At 37.4% G+C, this 23,522-nt stretch overlaps 1 protein-coding gene across 3 annotated transcripts in view; it reads right to left on the bottom strand.

The window, feature by feature from the left end:
* Positions 1-23,522, bottom strand: part of Inpp4b (inositol polyphosphate-4-phosphatase type II B) — a 748,293-nt gene that overhangs the window by 119,480 nt on the left and 605,291 nt on the right. For all 3 annotated transcript variants that reach the window (XM_029480343.1, XM_029480345.1, XM_029480344.1), the window contains exons 16-17: positions 14,546-14,723; positions 2,864-3,067 (exon numbers count right to left, since the gene is read on the bottom strand). In XM_029480343.1, coding sequence (XP_029336203.1) covers positions 2,864-3,067; positions 14,546-14,723 — 382 coding nt within the window. The remainder of the gene's footprint in view (positions 1-2,863; positions 3,068-14,545; positions 14,724-23,522) is intronic.

Here is a 23,522-nt window from a genome sequence, read left to right as displayed (position 1 = left end):
AACATTTCTCCTAAGACTCCTCTGATGAGAAGTGAGTTCCTTATTCTATGAGGGCCTAACGCTGCCCGTCATCACCTCTAACTACCAAATACTCTTTCCACTACAGTTATGGTAAAATTTCATCAATTAAAAACAAAAACAAAAACAAAACCAGGAAAATTAATAATGACGGCAACTATCTGTGCATTGTGTCTTAGTCACTACGTCTCCCCACAATGGTCATACACTCGGTTATCTTTCTTGAATGGTTAACCTCTGTTCTCATGCCCATCTCCATAATGGTGTCTGAAGCCTCATTCTGATCATGAAACTCTTGCTCCTTTCTGTGTGGACCTCTCAGGCTGCCACCAGTCTTTCTAGGTTTCTGATTACACTGTAGGCTCTTAGAGGCTCTAGGGTGCCCCAAGGGCTTCCCCATGTGCAAGTGTAGTGTCTCAGGAAGAATGTCCATTGTAAATGAAGGGAAGGGCTCTTTGTAAACCTCTCCACCCAATGACTTGGATCTCTCTTCTTTGTGTATCATAGGAAAATCTAACTTCAAACTGGGTTGGATGAAATCCTATTGTCAGAGACAGTATTCCAACATTTGTTTCAACATTTTTATTTGTTAACTCTGAGTTATCATTGAGGATCTATTTGGTTAATCTTCCCATATGTTTATATATGTTAATAACATAATTATACATATATGTATAATATATTAGCATACAATATACAATATGCTAATATATTATACATATATGTATATTACTTCTACAGATCTCTAGGTTGTCATAATAAGACTATAAGTCATGTATTTTCACCAAGAACCACATATCAATAACACAGACACTACATCTGACTAGGCCTGTCCAGGCATCACCACAAAATGATAAACCACCTCTTGTACATACATCCTAAGAGCTAAGCAGAACAGGTACAGATTTCATTTTACAGCTGAGAAAATTGAACTTGAGTGGGGTTAAGAGGCATACACCTCTTGGAGCTCTGAATAAATTGAAGACGGTGAGGTTAAATTGAAGAAGTATCTGACTTGCTCTTTTGAAACACTGCCACGTGGGAAAAGCAATCTTCACCAGCAACCACAGCACTTATTCAGTGTTTACCTCGAGCAGGCTGAAGGTATGCTTCCTGGGGTAGAAAGTGTACTGAAAAATGAGCAAGCTGAAGGTATGCTTCCTGGGGTAGAAAGTGTACTGTAAGATAGATAAGTTGCCATCTCAGAGTCCCTCAAACATCGTTTTAGAGATTTGGCCTTTCAAATACCCTACCCTAAACACTCTAAAATTCCAGGAAAGAAAGGACAAAGTGGTTAACTAAAAACTAAACATCTAGTGCAGCCAATGCACTTATTTTCTTAAGCATGTGGAACAATGAAGGGATTCCAGTGTGCATGCAGAGACATGTGGGGAATGTCTGTGCTAATATACATTACAGCTCGCTGTTCTTCCTGCCTCTGTACCCTTCCTGGTATTCCTATCCTATTCCTCTCTAAGTCAGTTCCTTTCACACTGCTTTCTTCTTCTGTTAATTTGCCTTTGCTAGTAGTAATTATCCCGATACATATACAGGGCCCATAATGTCAGAGCCCCTGTACATAGTACATACAGAATCTACATACAGAATCACCAGCAGATGAAACTTATGAATCTTTATGTCTACTTTCAATTAAACATGAATATGTGGCTTTAAAGTATGAACATATGTAACTCTCTACCTAGCAATAATGGAAATACATGTTTTATCTAGTAGGGCTGACAAGACTTACTGATCACTCTCTTTTATGACAATGGTTTCAAGTTTTCCTTACTTTTAAGTCCTTATTTACTTTACATCCCAATCACAGTTGCTCCTCCTTCAAGTCCCTAAGTCTCACTACCTTGCCTTTCATTCCATCCATCCCTCCTCCCCTTATACTTAGAAAAGGGGAGGCCTCCCAGGGTTAAGGAGACCACAACAAAAGCTGCAGAATCAACTAACCTGGACACATAGGAGCTCACCAAGACTGAACTGCCAACCAGAAAGCATGCACGGGACAGACCTAGGCCCTCTGCATAGTCCTAGACCCTCTGCACATATATAACAGTCGTACAACTGGGTCTTCATGTGGAATTACTAAAGCAGGGCCAGGGGCTGTCTCTGACTCTCTTGCCTGCCTTTGGATGTCTTTCCCCTAACTGGGCTGCCCTGTCTAAGCCTCAGTAGAAGATGTTCCTTGTCTTACAGCAACTCCATGCCAAGACTGGATGATACCCATGACTTTTTAGTCTTTGTCGGCAAAGTTTAAAATTCTTAAATAGCTTAGAAATGAATAAGAGAATGCATTATAGGATTTGTTAACATTGATAGCATAATTCAATGACTCATTCATGGCTATGTACATGACTTATTTGACAACAAATAACATAAATGACAAATCATTTTGATCAGGAATACAATTTTCAAGTTCAAGTTGATCCTAAGAGAAAGCTTGTCCTATCTATCCACAATTCTGTTGTGATGTCTATTGAGATCTTTCCATGATGTGAAAATATTCTGAATATGTCTTTAAAACAATTTTTAAAATTTTTTTGTGTGATCTTTGCTTATGCTTTAAATATGAAATAAACAGAGGATGCATAGGATGATCAGGTTTTCTTTTGAGCATGTTTGGGGTATATGTATGTGTGTGTGTATATTATATATATATACATATACACAAATGTATATGTATATATAAAAATGTAATGTGTGTATATATATATATATATATATATATATATATATATATATATGAGAGAGAGAGAGAGAGAGAGCTTTCTTAATATGCTCCCTGTATTTCTTTACACTAAACCATGAGAGTAAATGGTGTGAGGAGACTTACCCACTCTTCTTCATCATAGTCAGAATGATGTGGTATGGAGTCTTGTCTTCTAAGCTGTGGGGTATCATGCTGAGTACTTTTCTCCTCTGTGCTGACACTAGGAGAGGGTGGCTTCTTAAGGATGCCTCCTGGCCTCGCAGTGTAGAGAGCTAAAAGAGCACTCCTGACCAGCTGGTCCTTGAAGGCGTGGACAAAAAGCTCAGTCTGCAAAGAAATTGACAAGGATTAGAAACCCATGGTAGGCATCTCTGCATAGAGCTGTAAAAAGGTCAATTGCAGATTTGTTGGCACTTAAGAGGTGTGTGTGGTGGAAAAGGCCCAGGAGCCAAGTAGGGAGAATGATTCATACCAATCAATGGGAAATAGTTTGGCTTTGGGATGCTGCCAAAGATAGGAGTCCTCCTGTTTTAAAGTAAATGCTGAGGTTTTAAATGTACTATAAACACCATCTGTCTCCTCAGCCTACTCTCTTTGAGCTCCACAGTCTTCGCAGATATATTTCACTGGGGATAATCATTTCAACAACTACCTACTGCATCTCTCAAGTAATCCCAAACATAACCCAAAAGAAAACCTGATTGTGTTATAAAACAGAAGCAAAGAATTCAGAAAAAAATAAAAGACTTCATTGCAAAAAATATGTATATTCAGAATATTTTCACATCATGGAAAGATTTCAATAGAAGAAACAAAAGAGCAATCTTCCCTATGAAAATGTTTGCTTTTTATAATTTATTATCCTACCCTGAACTGTCTCCTTTACCACATTATGCCAGTAATGTGATGTTAATGAAGTTAAGGTGAATTTTGGCATGGATGGTTTTACAAGCTAGTGGTAAATACCCAGTAAGTGCTAGGATATCGGCAGCTTCCCAGCAGTAAAAAGCTTTCCAGCTGTACTTTGTAATTTTCTGATGAAATGTTTAACAGCCTCATGCTGTAATAGACTGAAAGATGCAGTAATTGATTTTCCTTAATATAGTAAACATAGCATGTGTGTGGCCTAACACCATGTACAAACACTACAGAGACAAGCCAACATTGACCAGTGTGGTTCATAGCTTGTAGTTGGTTAGGAAAAGATCCTTAACGTAATTTTTTTTGAGGATAATTGATATCTTTATTTAATGTAACAACTTCTGATAATGCTAACTTAATAATCACTTCATTTCAAAATAACTGTTTCTTGGTCTACTATCAAAATGCAATCAAACATGCCATGGGTAACTTCAAATTAGTAAACTTTCTCCGTATCTTCTTATAACTGTCAGTAATTAAAGAAAATTATGTAACCCCCCTGTAAACAAGTACCAAAAATTATTTATTATAGCTCTGTATTTTCTTCCAATAGATTGTAACATTCTAGAGCTGGGACAGATCTTGTGGTTGACCATTAATCAAATATAAAACAATATTAGCTGCTTTTCTATTGCTATGGTGTGGCACCATAACCAAGGCAACTTACAAGAAAAAGAATTTATTTGGGGCTTAGCATTTCAGGTGAGTCCATGGTCATTGGAGTGGAAGCATGGCAGGGGGAGATGGTGCTAGAGCAGTAGCTGGGAGCTCACTTTTCAATAAGCAACCAAGTGACACGAGGAGAAACTGAGGCAGACATGGGTTTTTGAAATATTAAAACCTTCCCCCTGTGAGACATCCATCAACAAGGCCACAGCTCTGCTTACTACATCCCAAACAGTCCCACCAACTGGGGACTAAGTGTTACATGTATGAACTTGTACAGTAAATTCTCAAACAAATCACAATGAAAGAAAGAGAAGGAAGGAAGGAAGGAAGGAAGGAAGGAAGAAGGAAGGAAGGAGAGAGGAAGGGAGGGAGTGATGGAGGAAAGTAAGGAGAAAGAGGGAGGGAGGGAGGAAGGAAGAGGGAGGAAGGGAGGGAAGACAGTAACTCTATGGTCTTTGTTAACACACTTCTGATTCTCAGTTGTCTCCCAAGCTCAGTAGCCTTTCCTCATTCCAACCCAACCACCACTTGCAAGTAGTGTAGATGTCTGTGTCCCTTCCTTCATTCTGAGTCTCCACACATTTTGAAGATGTATATGTCTCAGAACTAAATTTTCCTGCTATAAACTACCTATGGAATTATTACTGCTGCAAAAGTTTTTGACTCTTGTCAACATTCAACAGATATATTAGTCACCTTGTAAGAAAGCAATAAATATGAAAAGCTGAACATAAACCATTAACAATTGGAAAATACTTTAAAATAAGTTATGAAATGTCATCTGGCTTGTATTGGAAAAGCATGTGCAATAAATGTTAGAATGGCTATGGAAGATGCATAATGAATAATAATGAAAAAAATTAGACACACAGTGCTCTATCCAGACAAACCTGCTATCCACATCATTTCCAATAACCTGGATATGCCCTTCAATGCCACTTTAGTTATTAAAATGTGAACTTACTCCCATTATGATTAGCCAAACTTTTTACTTCTTGCTAGTTTCTTTTGATTCAGTACATTCTTAGCTGGCCTTCTCTGCATCCCTGCTACTACAGCTCTGATTCCTGCAACACTTGCGCGATTATTGTATTGAGGCATAGCTATTCACACCAAGTAGAACCTTCTATAGTAATTTTTCCAAACATGCACACACAGGCTCTCTACTTCACTTTTATAAAGATTACTTGGAAGATAATGCAATACTGTCTTGAAGGCTGTCTTTCTACAGCCAGAATTGTTCTAAGAGAGTTAAATACAAGGAAATAAAGTCTTACACAAAGCCCACAGAGTTGAGCCTTGACTTACTTTGTCTGTGGAAAATTTTTCCTGGATCATTGGAATCTCTCTGGGCCTTTTTAAACCTGTACACATATAGTCACATTTGATTTTTTTAAAAAAATTAAGTATTTCATTTGCAAGATTCATGTGAGTTGGGGGAAATGTCTTATTTTTCTTGACACACTCATTAAATAAGATGAGTAGAAGTTGGATAATTTATGATCAAAGTAGTAGTTTCAGGAAATTATTAGGTCACTTAATACAACTCATTGGCATCTTGTGACTCATAACTTGGTGTTGATGATGTAAGATGAGGGAAGGTAAATGCACAGGAATGGTTTGCTCTTGTTACTGAGTTACTAGGTTACACTAAATGTAAAACAAACAAAAACAACAGAGTGGTCTAAATTGTGTAAAAAGGGTAGGTCAAACAATATTTTACCCTTGTGGCATTTTTGAAGTTTATATTTCCATGTTTACCATTCTTCAAGGCGAACATAGAATTATCTTAAAGATTAAAAGCACTAAAATTTACTTCTCTTGGGATTGCCTGAAAAAAAAAATTACCAGGCCTCTGAATATTAATAACAGAAGAGTGGCTAGGATCTGTTCATTTAAGACTACCCTTCTCCACTAGAGAACATGACTAATTTGACAAAATCTATTCTTTTCAGAATTTCATTCTCATTAAAAATGAGTTCAAGGCAATGTCAACCAGATTACATCGGTAACATAGAAGTAACTGATGGCATAAGTAGGTGACAGCTATTTTAAAAATCATGTATACAGCAAGAAAAATCCATTTATTTTTATATTTGATATACCTTATTTATTTCAGAGTAAAAATACTTTTATATTTCACCATTGGCATGTCCATATCTTTTGTTCAGAATTCCTTATGGAAAATTATACTGAGCAGCCAGGAGGTCACTGACACCCTGAGCATTCATGTATCACATACTTAACCTTGAACAACCGTTTAGCCATTTTCTCAGTTTATACTAAGTAGCACTTCTACTTGGGAATGCTGTTGTATACTAGTTTTTCTTCTATTTACATTTCTCTCTTTCCACTGAATTTTTTAATAAGTTTTCCGTTTGTGCCTCATCACCTCCTGGTCGTTCTGGACAGTGAAAATCAAACCAGGAACCTTAAATCACTCTCTCAAAAGCGTTCATTTTCCTCTGCTGGTGATATAACATTCCCACAAAGTCTCCGTTATCATCCGTAAGCCCAAGCCTCTGAGACCCATCTCCACGTACATTCTGAATCATCACCAGCACCTTAAGGTCCTTACAATTTAAGAGCTACAGTGTGAACTGGAAGTAGAAATTTGCATCTATTTTGTTTCCTTGCAGTTGTGTTATAAGATATTCTCCCAGATGATGTCATTCCTTTCCAGCAACCCAGAATGCAAATACCTGGTGCATTTCCCCTGACCTCTTTATGTTGGACTGCTCCCTAGTTTCTTCTACCAAAACTGTCCCAGCAATGGAAGAATCAGACCTTTTCATTACGTCCACACGAAATTTTCTTTTTTCAGTCCAGTAGACACTCCCCAACACTGCTTTTATGGGGTGATTTCTTTTTCAAATACTAAATAATCTCTCTCTCTCTCTCTCTCTCTCTCTCTCTCTCTCTCCTGTCTCCTTCTCCAGGAAATTAGTTAAAATCCACAAATATTAAAAGGTAAACACCAGAGAACACCAGAGTCTTAACACTAAATAATTGATCATATTTCAAATGTTTAAAAAGGTGGCCCAGAAGCACGATATGTAGCAATGCCCAATACTGACCAATAATGCAAACTATACATTATTAGTTTGTCTATTGCTAGAAAGGGATGACCTGCACAAAGCAGATATCCTTTCTTGGCTTTCTATGTGCCAGGAGAATTAATTTACTATCTTCAAAATTGTCTTTCTCTGAGTGTGAGTGTGGGTGTCAGTGGCCCATATCATGGCACATGTGCAGACATCAGAAGATGACCTAGAGTCTTGGTCTCTTCCACTGGGTCTTTCTTTAGTTGTTTATATTGTTTACTAGAGTACCTGGTATGTGAACTTCATGAGATTTCCAGCCCACTTTTCATCTCACTGTAGGAGTGCTGGAAATAATTTTCTATGCCTCTGTACCCTGCATTTCATGAGTTTCTGAAAATACAGACCTACATCTTCACACTTGCACAACAAGCCCTTTCCCTAAGGGGCCATCTCTCCAGCCAGCAGAATAAACTATTGGGGGAAATAACTAGGTAGTAATTAGGTGGCTAGGTATCAGGGCTGTATGAGGGAGAATTTTCATTCTCCATTTCTGTATTTACATATAAGGCATTCTGCAAGCTGCTTCATTTATTAGGTGGCTAGTGGAATCTCATTTGCATTTCCTATTTCAATAGGTGGTTAGTGGAGTCTCAGTTGCATTTCTCTGCCAAAACAATGCTGCTGAGAAACTTTTTATGTACTTACTTCCCACTCATGTATATTTTGTGGTGGAGTGTGCTTTTAATCTTTTTCCCCTTTATTAATTGGGTTGCTTGTCTTATTAAGACACAGGAACATTTTTTATATTCTGATACAGGATCATTATGAGACATGTATTTTTCCATATACTTTTCAAAGTTCATGACTTGCCTTTTCTGTGTTTGTTTTGTTTTTGTTTTTAATTAAATTTTCTGGAGGTCAGAGAACAACTTGCAAGAATCATTTTTTTCCCCTGCCCTGATGTGGGTCATGGAACTTGAGTGTAGGATACCAGGTGAGGCCATAGGTGTCATAATTATTTGAGCCATCTGACCAGCTCATTTTTACTTTAAATTCTTCCATATGTATATATATATTATGTGTGTGTGTGTGTGTGTGTGTGTGTGTGTGTGTGTCTGTCTGTCTGTCTGTCTGTCTGTCTGTCTGTCTTTTGGTCAGTCTGGTGTGGGTTTGTGCATGTGAGTGCAGTTTCAGATAGCCTGGACCTGGGGATTCAGGACATGATGTGCAGTCAGATGTAGGTGTGGGACACTTAGGTCTGTTCTGGAAAAGAAGCAAGTTTTTTTTTTTTTTAATTGCTGAGCCATTTTCCCAGACTGCATATTTTACTTTCTAAATAATGTCTCCTCGATCAGAAAAAAATATTTGTCATTATATTTTAATTTCTCTTTTCACATATTTACAACAATATAAAGTAGAAAGTATCCCCATCATTAATCTAGCCTCCAGAAAATTTTTTTCCTTTTGGAGTCTGAATATAAATCAAGATGCATTTTTTAACATTCTCAAATAATTCATAAAGATTATTTAATAAAATTTTAAAATTACACTTAGAAAAATGTAACTTTAATAAAGTTTTCTGTGTGTCATTTGCTCACAGGGCCAGCAGAGGGCATGGGATGCACTAGAAGGAGTTACAGACAGTTGTGAGCTGCCTTGGAAGTGCTAGAAATCAATCTGAGGTCCTTTGTAAGAGCAATTAGAGCCTTTAACCAGTGAACCATCTCTCCAGGAATTTTCAACCACGATTGGTATTTGTTTATTGACTGGCATGCAGTTTGATTTTATAGCATCAGTTGCTTAATTTCTATCATATTATTTTAAAGATTGTTTTGTTCTGATGTAAATTTAGGTTCCTTGAGATGAGACCCTCTTGAGCCTTGTTTTAAAGCCTTATTCATGGAGATGGACCACAACTCTATCTAGCTTTCTTTGAGCTCCACTATCAGACCCAAGGTTTTCAAAAGACTCTATCCAGAAAATAGCTAGTAAGTTTTTTTCTTCCTTTACAGATTTGCAGAAGTGAAGATATAATAATATTCATAGCATATTCCTTCACCTTGCCTGGGCAGCAAGCAGCACTGGCCCTGGATGTTGGAGTTGTAGGTGAGCCAGCTCTGAGAGTATGAGTGCAGGAGAGCTGACCCTGCCTCTAGTCTGCTGTGCTGTGGTGGCACAGAGGGAGAGATGCTCTCCTCCCCTCCCTTGTCCCTTGCTACTTTTGATAGGAAAGAGAGCTGTCCCCAAGGTCATGAGAATGGGAGAACTGGTTATGTTCTACCCCAGCTGCAAAAATCAAGATAGCAGGTCTCAGTAGCACAAAAGAACTGGCTCTATTTGAGGGGTTGCCAGTGAGCTGGCCCCAAGGGTGTGAATGTGGGAGAGCCAACCTTCAGGCTGACAAACTCAGATGCCTCTCAGTCCCAGATCCAGGGCTTTGAATTGACCCACTCCAACATCTAACCCATTAATGAACTGCTGGAGTACATGAAGGACCTGGTCTTACAGATCCCAAACTACAGGATCTCCATGACACAGGGCAACAGCAGGATGTACAAGAGGAGTCTCAGTGAGGTTCCAGTACTGATAAAGTAGAAGAAGGCCAGAGGCCTTGTACCAGACAAACAAGTCATTGCCACGAACATTTGTAAGCAAAGAGGTGTGGACAGAAGGGTATATATATACTCTGTGAAAGGCTGTGTCACGCTACAGCTTCCACAATGAGCTTTGTTTTCTCTTGGGAGTGGAGGATGGGGATGAGTGGAGGGGAAGATGTCTGGGGTTGGGGCACATGCTGTGATATTCACAAAGAACCACTAAAAAGTATATATATATATATATATATATATATATATATATATATATATATAGAGAGAGAGAGAGAGAGAGAGAGCACTGTTTGAGAACAGAAATAGCTCTATTGGCTAATGTCTGAGGTTTGTTTTCTTGGGTGTTTATTCATAAACATGCATGAAATAAAGACATAAATGCACTCATTCATAGATTTCCACACTTCTTTCTATGTTAAGTCCCATCTTCCTTAAACTATACTCTATATTCTAATAAATTCAGAATTCCCAAAATGTAGATTCTGTCTTTTCATTGAGAAATACAGTTCAAATTTCCTCTCCTGTACTACTGTCTGAAAACAGCCTTAGGGAGTAAGCTGGGCATGAACAAAGATCCCCCTGTTTTGTACTTTTGAAAGCCTGGAGCCCATTGATCCAGCATCCTTGTTGAGGAGGCAGATATAGAGATCTGCATCACTTGCAGAGCCTCCAGACACCATGTGCTTCATATACAAGTCAAAAGCTTGGCATCATCTTTGATGTCACTTTGTTTTTCTGCTCCCCAGTTTACCAATGAACATAAATTTTCATTGGATATTATTTCACTAATTAAATATTTACAGTTTGATAGGGATTTTGGAAAACAGAAACATAAAGTCAAATCTTCAAGTTTCAACTGAGTTTGAGGCCACAATTCTTAAGCTCCAATTTGCCCTCCATTTATATATACTTTTAGCAACCAATAGCAAACAAACTAGCCTTCTCCTTCCCACCATTCTTTCAGTTGACAGGAGATAGACCTAGGGATCATTGAAGTGGATAAACAATGAGAAAATCCCTCTTAGTACCTAAGTAGCTAACATAGTATTCTCTTCAATACCACAAATCACTCTAACTTCTGAAAGACTGGCTGATGGTGCTGGAGCTATAGAAAGAAATTTAAGGAAATCTTGAATTTCAGGAAAAAAAATATGTTCATTCCTCTTTGAACATGATCATATTACAGAACTCTGTTTGAAGAGATGCTAGGACTACAATTTCTTCTGCACATTGTGAGCTTAGCGTCCAAGTTTTACATTTTAGCTACTTTAAGCATTGCAATATTGTGAAATAGCCCCATTCTTTGAGGATCTGTGGTTGTAAAAGTTAATGGCCATGTCTAGAAATTATCTTATAGCAATAAAGTACAGTACCATGCATAATTAAGTGCTCAATGGTGTTGTTGGCTGAGCAGGACAATAGTGACTTCCTATGGAATGGAGAGAAGAGGTAGACATTTGAAGGCTGATGTCACTCATATTTCTGATCTATGGGATATCTATACACGATCTACATTCTCTTTGACTTTTCATTTGAATTTATTTACATTACATATTTCCTTGAACTCTGTTCATCAAAGAGATTATTTGTATTTTAAGGAAAAGAAAATTACAGTTTCTACTCATTCAACTCAACTATTGGTGTCATTTGTTAAAATTCTAACTTTTATGTGAAAATTGTGCCCTTCTGGATGGAATTATTCAGCTAAATTCAGAGTTTGCTCTATATTAAAATATTTTGGATTAAATTACATCTTTAATATTTTTATGGACTAGTAATTTACTACCAGGGACAACTAACTGTCTATTAGAAGACAAAGTAAGACAAGGGCTACAGAAATAGCTCAGTGTATTTGACTGACATTTGTGAACGCCTGTTTAATCTCCCATACCACATAGGGATATATAAGAGATTTTAAATTATAATGTAATCTTACTGAATTTGTGTATTCAGTAAGAATACACAGTAAATATTCACTATTGTGATGTTCCCTTATGCTTCCTCCCCCCTGCCCCCAACATGTTCCTTAGTCCACTAGATCAGGGCAATCTTCAAAGACAGTGTATAGTGACATGTACTAAAAGAAGCCTGAGACAGTGACACAACTTGTGTGAGTGTTAACAATTGTTTAACTTTTCTGTGTGCCAGATGAGAACACTAATAACACTTGATGAGATTATCAATAGTAAATATTAGAATTAATAATAGCTAACACATGTAGTTGTTAAAGTTGAGGATATCGCTGGAATGGTGCCTTTAATGGATCCTGAGGCAAATGCGACTCTTGGCTGCCATTATCATTACCATCAAGAGTCTAAATTACTAAAATGGTAATTTGCTTCATCCTAGTGACCTTTGATCACTAAGGTCATATTTACACATTAAATCAACTTTACAAATTTATTTTAAAAGTAGATACTATCACCAAGTGTAGTGGCACGTGCCTTTAATCCCAGCACTTAGAAGGCAGAGGTAAGGAAGTCTCTGAGTTTGAGCCTTTCAGCCTGGTCTACAGAGTGAGTTCCAGGACAGCCAGGACTACACAAATAAACCCTGTCAAAAATAAATGTGTGTTCTATCAATGGGGTCACTTTTATCTTCTCATCTAACAGAACTGAAAGAAATGTGGAAACATAAAGCAGAATATTAAATTATATTGAAATGTATGATAACACTAAACTTTTCCTCGTGCTAAAATGAAGGACCAAGGCTGACTCCTTCCAAAAACAATGAAATATTATTGACTTACAGAACTCTTTGAAATTCCAGGCATGGATCCACAAAAGGCTGTATGACTTATAAAATTAACCTTAAGAACAATCCTGTTAGTTTCTGGGGTCAGGAGGCTTATCAGCAGACAAACCCTTTCTACTCCACAGAAACCTTGAGAAAAATGTCGAGTGATGCTGCATTAAAGGTGGAGACCGTGCCCTCCCTATGCCCTCAGCGAGCTGCAAATGATGCAGGAAATGACACATCCCTGCCCAGTGCACAGGAAGAATATAAATACTACTCCGCAAATGCACTATTTGCTAAGACTTACTGCTTAGGTGAACTCAGAAAAAGTGCACCTCCTCCCATCACCCACCCCCAAGAGAGATGAATCAAAGTGAGATTACACTAGTTCACTGTATATAGACATCTTTGGGTTTTTCTTCTGATCCACCAAAAACATTAATTAAGGAAATGTGTGAAGTTTTTAATTTAGATAAAGTAATTTGGTCTGGATAGCTAGATCACGTGGTAGACTTTAATGGTTTCCTAGGAAGGACTCAAACTTTACAATTTTGTGCCTTTTTAGTTTATCTAAATTTTAACCTTTCCTTTGTGGAATGAAGGTAATATGTACCCAACAACTGAGAAGATTAAACAAACAAAAAATGAATTCTAGGAGTCCCTTTCTTGACACAAAGTAGCTACTGGTAAAATCTGACAAGCATATTGCTTGTTTGCATTGTAGACAAACCTATTGTAGCATGGAAAGACACCAGGTTTAAACCAGAAATCCTGGGATAGCTTCTTTCTTTTAAATGTATTAGAAAAGACATTTGACCCTTCTAAACAAAACATAACTATTTTTCAACGAATGCAGATCTTAGTTTTCTCTTGTAAGAAGAATATATAGAAATGAACAGTTTAAGGTAAAAATTTTAAAACAGAATTTTTGTTAATAAACATACACATATTATATCCAGGTTCTTCAAACATTGTCTTTAGGGAGGCAAGGAACTATACTGTAGAATTATTCTAGAATTTTTAGAAGCATTTTCTTTGGTCAGGTTCTATATTGTGTAATATTTAAAATGCCTCATCAGGGAGTACACAAGTATGTACATACACTAGGCAGGTGAGCTAAGTTTAATACACTCTAGGATGTTTAGTTTTACTATTTAAAATCTTGCTCTAATTGGTTCCTTTCCACTTTGGTTCTATATTTTAGAGTAGTTCTAATTATCTATACTGTGCATATGCCCCTAGGCCTAGCGACCTTTATTTAATGTATATGTAGAGACACTTTTGGACAAAGCAAAGCTTACAGTCTACCAGGTTTTAAACAGCAATTAACAGTTTTTGTAGTATTGCTAATCTTTTCCCATTTGACAGTGTTGTAGAAGACAAAGGAGGGATTGTCTCATGCCACAAATGGGACCCACATCCAGGATCTGCTTCAGATCAAGTGATATTCCCATTTAAATGTATAGCTACATATGCAAAAGAATTACATGATTATTAGAGGAAAATAATTTTGAAATCTAATTCACTTCACTTAGACATTCACTTCACTTACTTAGCCAAACCAAAAGAAGGAATAAAAATAGCATGGAAAAGAGGAACTATATACCAGGCAATAAAATTTTATTTCCTACAAGAGAAAGAAATAATGCATACGGAACGCACAAAGAGAAAGAAGCCAATTCATTTTGATCCCGTGGCAATGCTTTGAAGTTTACTTTTAACCTAGTCTCTTTTACATTTCCAGATGGCATGAAAGGTGATGCCGTCAGAAGGCAACTCCGATGGGGATTTTGCTTTCCCCACTGGAGTCAAGATGTGAATCTTACTTTTTCTGAAAGCAGCTTTAAAGAGCTCTTCAGGCTGTCTGGAGAACGCTGGCTGGCAGAGGTTAGCAGCAGGTCTGCATGAGTTGCTATGAGAGGTTGTAGCTGATTGATGCTGCTGAGAACTTCCTTTGCCTTCGCTGTGTTCTCAGGTGAATAGTAAATAAACTGGTAGCCGGTGCTGCAAAGACAAGGATGGCAGCCAGTTACACAAAGCAACGCATGGACAGCATCTGTAAGGGAACACCTGATTATCAGAGGCAAAACAAACTCATGTTTCATTACTCTTACTTACCAAATAAGTACAGAGGTAAGATTGATTTATACATATTTAAGGCTAAATGTAAACCAGCCTTTGGTCAACCAAAAGAAAGATTGTATATGATTACATATGTTAATTACTCTAAAAATGACCGATAACTAATCACTAAAGAAAACAAGGCCAAATGATTGAACATGGGCCCTCAACCATTGCAATCAACTCAAGCAGTTTAAACCCTGGCTTGAAGCTCAGTAGGCTATGAAATCCCTCAGCAGCTTTGTCATCCCCAATAGGAAGACAGAATCAAGTACATAAGCAAATCTATGAAATGGTTAAATTCAGAGAAATTCACATGAAACTGAAACAATGTTTGATAGGAAGCAAGCATTTCACACTATACTGTATTTTTCTCTATGACAGTGGCAAGCCCAAGAGAGTAACAAACTATGAACTCAAAATTGAAGAGAAAATAAATCAACTCCAAGTGGCCACATAGGCCATTCTACTTTAAAGGGAAAAGATTGAATCTAAAGCTTTATTATACTATTTTATCTCCACACTTGTTCTTAAATTTAGCTTGAGAACCTGAAAACTGGTTATTAATTAGTAATTGTTGATTTTCATAATCGCTATGCAAGAACTGATGGAGAATCTGGTGAGAGGAGGGATTATGTGGAGACAAGAAATCAGGAGCACAAAGCAGGCTTTGCCTGCCAGGATGTGAAGGAATGGAAGGCAACCAAGACAGGGGGAGGGAGATGGAGGGAGATGGAGGGAGATAGAGGGAGATAGAGGGAGAGGAAGGGAGATGGAGGGAGAAGAAGGGAGAGGGAGGAAGAGGGAGGCATAGTCCCTGAGCTCACAGGCTTCATGAAAACTTTTCTATACCCCTTTATGGCCAATAGTCAAACAACTTGTTTTTAAAATGCATTGAAGCCTGTTGAGTATTTGTAAAATATTTTCCTTATAGTTACTAGATAAAATATTTAAATTCTCATCATTCCATTTTCATTTTTTGAAAATTTAAGATGTCCCTGAAAAACATTACTATCTAGAAAGCAGTTTTTCGTCTCTCCTTTTCTTGATTTCCTCAGTGAAAACTGTTAAAATCTTCTAAAAGACAATGATATTTTACAAATATACTCCTCACAATGTATGTACCATTTTGGAAAGTGATTATAATTGATTTCCTTGTATGTTTGAACTAGTGATATGAGAGAACAAAAGAACAGCGATGGTCATAGCCTTGGGCAACAGAGATCTACACCATAGTCTGGACCGTCTAGGGTCCATTCATTCTCCTGTCTTGCGCTGCCTTTCAGATTAGGAATGCTACACAATTCAACTCTCCAGTCTTCAAGAAATAAAACAACTCCACATGACTTTTGCAAAGCAAACAGTTGTCTAAAGGTATTGATGTGGCACCACAATGGAGGCAGGGGTAGTTCTAGATATCCCACAGATGTGCTTAGAGAGGTGAGGACTCACTGTACACCAAATACAGAAAACACTGTGTGCTACATTCACTGTGGCCAGCTTCACACTGCACACCACATACAGAAAACACTGTGTGCTATGTGTGCTACATTCACTGTGGCTTCCCAGGCCTCAATTCCTGACACCACCATGTGCCTTCTGGATTTATAGAGACTGACAGGCTCCCCAATGGCTTTGTCCTTAGAAAGCTAAAATGTCCAAGGCCAGGTGTTCTACCATCTTTCTGCCCCCCCCCCCATGCCTTCTTTCTCAGTACGCTATTTCTGATGCATCTTTGTGATGGCTGCCTCTCCTCCTTCTTGGCTTTTCTGACAGTTCATTCTGATGTTATTTGTAGATATTGTCCACTTTCCCTTTATCTTTTTCTCATTTTCTGCCCTGAAAATCCTTTTAGAATTCTCCACATGGTGTCTACCATTTATGTTTCCAAGAAAGTTTTCTATATGCTTTTTCCACTTTTGCCTTAGATGAGTGTTTGCAGGCATAACGTGGGCTCTGCACTTGTAGAAAATCCTCTGGAGTTATTGATACAAATGAACAACTGCATCATTGTAGTATAGACACCTGCTCCTCTTGGTTTGATTTTAAGGTTCCCCTATAAATGCTGGATCATACTTCATAATGAGTCTGGTTTAAAAAAAATTAACACTTAAGTTGCTCTGAATTTCTTAGCGTTTTTATCAGGCTCCATTTACAGATGTTCTTTACATTCTACCTACATCCCTCTTGTTCCCTTCCCATCATTACCATTTCTTCTAATGTTCCCTATTACCCTTTTATCTTTTCTCTTGATTACATCATCCTCTTACTCTGAGCCTGCTCAATCACAGCCTTGGATACAACCCAGAATCCTGCCTCTTGTGGTTCAGACAGGTCTTCTGTCCTATTATGTTCTCTTTTAGTGCTGGGCATCTTAGTGAGGTTGAAAGGTTCATTTTTCCACAGGGAAGATCAATGTTTCTGTCCAAGATGATGTGGTATTGCATGTCTCTGTTGAATAACTTACTCTTCAAACATGTGCTATATTTAACAGTTAAGCTTCTTAAAAAGACATTTGTGAATATAGTTAAATTATGTAGAAAAAAATAACTATTTTATATGAGTCTGAGATTTAGGCTAAATACAAATATTTGAGTTAATAAGCTAAATTAAGAAGAAAATAAGCTAAAATCAGAAGAAAATTCCTTGGAAAAGGTTAATAGAATATAAAAACAAATTTTGGATGATAGAAATTGAAATGGGTTTCACATATTTGTATTAAATAAAAAGTGATTCAAAGTAGAATAGACTTTACATAAAGATAAATACAATGAGAACACGGATACATATCCTCTTATATATTTCATGTACCTTAGTCTATTATTGCTGATCTATCTTACCGCTTGTGCTTCTAGTGCCAGCAAGCTTCAATCCTTAGAACGTTGGCTTGTGGGATCCATTTAACATTCCTAAGCATTTAATCTTGTAGTTTAAATGTGTCAGCTGTGTGCAGAGTTCCTCAGTGCACATCTCTAACCCTAACTCTAGCTGAAACAAAACGTTTCTGGGCAGATCTAACTAAATATGTCAAAAGGAGTCTCCAGGATGCTCTCCACTCTCAAACAACCAGCTCAGCTGCACCTTTCTGCATTTTACATAATGACATGGCTACTAACCTCTCCTATTCCCTTGCCTTCAACAGAAAAGCTGCCCTTTCCTTTTAAATAAAGCCAGAACCCAACCATTTGTTCCCATATGCACTACAAATATCCTGGTACAAATGGTTACCATCTTCCACTATGTGGGTTATTACAAAACCCATGCAAATTCTAGCTTTACCTTTAACTACTGGGAAATTTGTGCTTTAAGACATGGACATTTTTTTTACTTCTGTTCAGGAATTGAAAGATATAGAGAGAAGGCAGGAGGAGGAGGGGGAATTTTTTCAACCCAAGACCTTAAGTCCTGGAACTTAACTGTAATATTTTAGTTCTTCCTCTGTTCTCCCTAACATCACTCTTCCACCCCACGATTGTAGCCAAGGGAAGTATGGGAGAATGTGGATCACAGATGAAGGACAGACAATAAAGGAAAGAAAGAAAAACAGGGAGAATAGGCTAAAGACAGGAGGCAATGAATTTGAGAAAAAATGTTTTAAGTAGTAAGTCTCTGTGTTAGAGTTAAATCTCCAAAGGAAACCACAGGGGGATTTTGACTTACGTTTTTCAAGTTTATAGGTATGTGTGTGTGTGTGTGTGTGTGTGTGTGTGTGTCCTGAGTATATGGAGAGGCATAGACATGCTCTTAGTTCTAAGTAAGAAGAGAGCCATGTGAATAATACATAAAACTTCACACTTCAGTGCACTTGAACATACCCTTCTGGCTTCACAGGGTTTAACAACATGCTTCCTGAAATTGCTGAAGGTGCAGTCATATGTCTCTCCTCCCCCTCACCTGCTTCTTATTCCCTGCTGGATGTGGGGCTTAGAGAAAAGAGCTAAGGAAAAACAAAACTCTCTTCCTTTGCCTCCTGTTGGGGTTCACTTATGAAATTAAATGACTTACAAGAACTATGCTTAAATTGGTGTTTGTTTTGTCAAACTATTGGTAAAAAGAAAGAAAGAAAATTCCTCCTTGGATTCATGGAACATTTAGGTTCCATGTGTGTTCTGATCAGAGTTTGATTCTATCACTCATTAACTCCCTGACAACTCGCATTGATGAAGAAGACAACCCTGCCATAGGTACTCCACACCTCCCACTAAGAATTGCTTTGTCTCTTTGTTTAAACTCTTGACTGATTTCTTAACTGTGATGGCCTCACTGATGTGTAAATACATGTAGTTTCTTTACCCTCTGCAGATCACATAGAAATGTTCTAGGTATAATTATATAACATTGAAATGAACAAAGCCTCGCTGTCGTATCTTCTATGTCCTGTCTCCACTTCTCTCTGTGTGTCCCTGCCTTGACTTCCTTGGACATCTAAGGGTCTGTTCAGTTCTACATTGATGCAGTTTGGTTTATGGTATTTTCACACTTAACACTTTTTCCCAGATGAGATGGAATAACACCCAAACAAGGACCTCTGACTCACCTCAAACTAAAATATTTCACCTCTACTCTGAAAACAATCTTTACTAATCAAGGAACGGAGTGAGGTACAAAATTAAAATCCATTCGAAAGTATTCTGCATATGTTCCTGTGACTGCAAAAAGACCTGAGACAGCATAGTTGGGTACTGGAAATGTCCCAAAATTGGACTGGAATTTAGTCAACATTCTGTTTACTAAAATTCTATGGATTGTACATGTATAATAGGCCATCTTCATGCTATGAAAATTATATGTTGATTAATCTTTTTTTATAAAAACAAATATTTTGGTAATTATTATCCAGGGATAAAATACAGGGGAAAAAGGTACATGAACCTCTTCATTTTCCATGTTAACTTAATGTAAAGAGAAAGTCTAATAAAGCAAATAATTTATACTATAAATCCAAATGTTTCTCTATCACTAAATAAATAATTATTGAACCTATCCTTTATGGGTCTCATATGACACTAATGCTTTCATAGGTTACATTATTTTATTTTGACAACTCTCTATTGAGTAAGAACTATTAGAAGAAATTTTCTGTAGAATAAATAATAATACATTATTTAGACATAAAAGATGAAGGCTAGGTGGAGCTTTGCCTGGGTCACACAGCTAGCATATATGGTAAAACATGAATTCTAGATTACTTCTCTCTAATCACACAAATTGAACTCCTAACTATGTTTGCCTATCTTTTGCACATTTCAAGATTTTTCTGAATCATTTCAGATTTTAAAAAAATTATAAAGCTATAAGTAATTTGGAAATGATCTATAATTTAATAATATCATGGCAAGTATAGAATATAAATCTTAAAATAAAATTACGTCTCTTATCTTCTAATTAAGACTATTCATTAGTGAAGATTATGATTCTAGTTTATAATACAAATTAGTCTAAAAAAGAATTTGGGAATCATCTTACGCTAAATTAAATCAACAAATATTTAATGATTGCTACTTGGCCAAGGAATTGAGAAAAGCAAGTGGTCACAGCTAGAAGCTGTGTGGTGAGAGGCCACATATGATTTCTGTTCACTAAATGGCATACAAGGGCTGGCTTCATGGGATTTTTTTTTAAAGGAAAGTTTTCTTTGGCTGGAGGGGGTGTGTCTTGCAATGCTGGACTCTCAATTTCAAGTGGTCTCCAATACCCTGAGCATGCCCACAGTGTCAGAACTTTCTCACTGAACATTCTACTTAAGCTCATGTTCTCTTCATACTGCACAGATTTGTTTCCCTAGGTAGACCATAGTCAGTAATACTTCCATCCTTCAAGGTTTTATGATTGTGGGAAATAGAGCAGGCAGAAGGTTTTCATAACACACATACAAACACACACACACACACACAATCAATCTACAACTAATAAAGAAATTAAGGCCAACTATTTCTAAGGAAAAGGGGGCTCCATTCCACACAGCAAACTTACTAACTTTTCCAATGTATTGACCAATGTTTTCTTCCTTGTTGTATCTGGATTCTTACCTCCCAACTTAACAAGCACACTGAATCCAGACAAAACCCAAGCCCTCCTAGACACCATTATAATGACACTCTTTCTTTTCACCTGTGTTTTCCCAAAAATTGAAGACATCTTTATCTCCTGTAAGAACATGATAAAAAAAAATACTGGAATTTTTTAGGGAAAGTCGTATTTTAATAGAATTTTGCAGAAATGAGTTATCTCACTTTGAGTAAGTCTATTTTTCTCCATGACATAAATATACAAATCTCACATGTATATTTTATTACAATGTTACAAAAATGAGATTCTGCCTAGATTATTAAATACTGTGTGTATGTGTGTGTGTGTGTGAAAGCCTGGTTATCACATGTGCATAATGTGTGCACATGGAAGCCAGAAAAAGGTCCTTGGATCACCTGGGACTGGACTTACAGGAGGTTGTGAGCCAGTCTATGTGGTACTGGGAACCAAGTAAGTCTCCTCTGTAAGAGCATTCGGTGTTGAGCTCCACCCGCTTCCCAGATAATTTTTTTAAATCTGGAATATACTGTTTTGAGATATGGTAAATGATTTTCTTTCTCTGCCTTTGCAATGATGATCGCTAAGCATATAGATTAGTGAAGAGTTGCTGAAAATGTTCTAGAAATCTCTGTGTTTAACCTGAGTACAAAAGTCCCTTACAGGATTCATTTGCTTCATACATATTGACATGACACAATGTGTCACGGTTTCAAGTATTGTTTTACCTCACGGAAAACAAGTCCACTGTAGACTCTTCTCACAGTGTTTCAAAATGAGCAAAAGAAAGTATTTTCTGATAATTTGCTTATTGATACAGTATTCTGACTTAAACTCCTATCTTTTGGCGGATTAACTTTTCCTTTAGATCCTTCCCTTCTCTCTCTTTGTGTCTTAATTATATATATGCAAATATATGTAAATATATAGTATGTATTGAAAACTAAAATTTTCATGTTTAAATTTAATGTTAAATTAAGACACTGAGTTGTAAAAACCATCTAGATTATCTTTCTGAGTAAACTGTGACTCATTTACTTAATTTGTCATTTCTCAAAAATATAAGATTTATTTTATTTATGATTTCCAGTAATTCAACTACAGCAGCAATGTGGTAAATCAAGAAGCATCAGCTATATATCTACATTGCAAATGAAGGAACCGAAGGATGAATGGCTTTCTGAAATCTCACAATTCAAACTCTTCTTGGTTTATTATTTTCACACACTGTTACAGAGTTTGACAAATTTCGTATCATATCTTCTAGAGTTGTTTACATATTATCATTTATGAATGTGTAAGCCTTTAACAATTTCACTTCTCAGAACTTTGAACTGTCATGCAATGCTTCTTACCCAAACAACAGAATGCAGTTGGTCTCCCAAGATACTGGGATCTATTGGAGCATGTCTCTAATGTGTAAGTATTAAATATAAAAGTGGACAAGGGGACTATTAATTGTCAGTAATTAAGTTGGCTATCCTTTATAAAAGCTGTCATCTTTCTTCTTTCAGGATACAGAGTAACAGCAGCTCTCAAAGACATGCATGTGGTTGCTCTCAAGCCTAGAAGTTTCTGCAAGTATCTACAAGGTGTTTTCTACAAGTACAAATTACTGATTCTGATTCCTGATTCCCCCAAATGCCCACACTTTTGTCACTTCATTAAGTCACACCAGTCACTGCAGAAAGAGTGACTTGCTTTTTAGGAAATCCTTTTACTTCATTATCCTTGTTAATGCACCAAACACCTGCTAAGCTAGTTCCTGGGGATTCAGAGTATACCAGAAAGCATGGTCCATGACTTCAGATCAAGCTCTGTCTGTAAGGATGCTTACACTGCAGGCATAAAGCAAATGCCTTAATTACACAATCAAATTAGACCAGGCTTCTAAATAGGGCTCAGTCTTAAGCTCAGATCTTGAGCGGTAAGTAACTAAGCCACTCTATGCTCCCTGTAGGTTGTATGCCTCCTCTGTACCTGCACAAGAGCTCTGGAATCATGAATAAAACACACACACACACACACACACACACACACACACACACACCACACAACACACACACCAGCTTAATTTTGATATGCCCTCTCAGCTCAATGGCTGGAAATTTCCAAGCCTCCACGTGGTTAGCACATACTCCCCTCAGGTATTACTGGCTTAATACCTTCTAAGTCTCCACTTTATCTTTGCTGCCTTGTTATCTTCTAGACCACACACCCTCATAGGGCTGCTTTCCCTTTACACCTCCATTGCTGGATGGCCTCTCTCCTGCAGCTGTTAAATTTGATATCTACCTCCACGTCTTGGCGATTCACCTCTCTCTTTTCCACGGTTCCTTTCCACCTCTGTCTCCCTGCCTAGCCATTTGCTATATGACAATTCTTTATTATCAGTCAAAGACAGGTGGGGGCAGAGACCCCCCAGTATCTGGAAGTGGCATTTAGGAGCTGAATTAAGACAAAGCATTAGAACCATCTCCCAACACAGATCTGTGGTTCACTATGGAGGGATGCGTGAGAAAAGGATGGACGGGATAACTGTTGTGTAACAGTGCTCACCGTGGTGTCACAGTGCTCCACTGTTGTGTCACAGTACTCCACTTTGTTGTCACAGTGCTCCACTGTGGTGTCACAGTACTCCACTTTGTTGTCACA

Source organism: Mus caroli, chromosome 8 (assembly GCF_900094665.2).
Source record: "Mus caroli chromosome 8, CAROLI_EIJ_v1.1, whole genome shotgun sequence".
NCBI classification, from domain to species: Eukaryota; Metazoa; Chordata; class Mammalia; order Rodentia; family Muridae; genus Mus; species Mus caroli.
The sequence above is the reverse complement of the archived record's forward strand: the minus strand, read 5'-3'. Positions and strand labels throughout refer to the sequence as shown.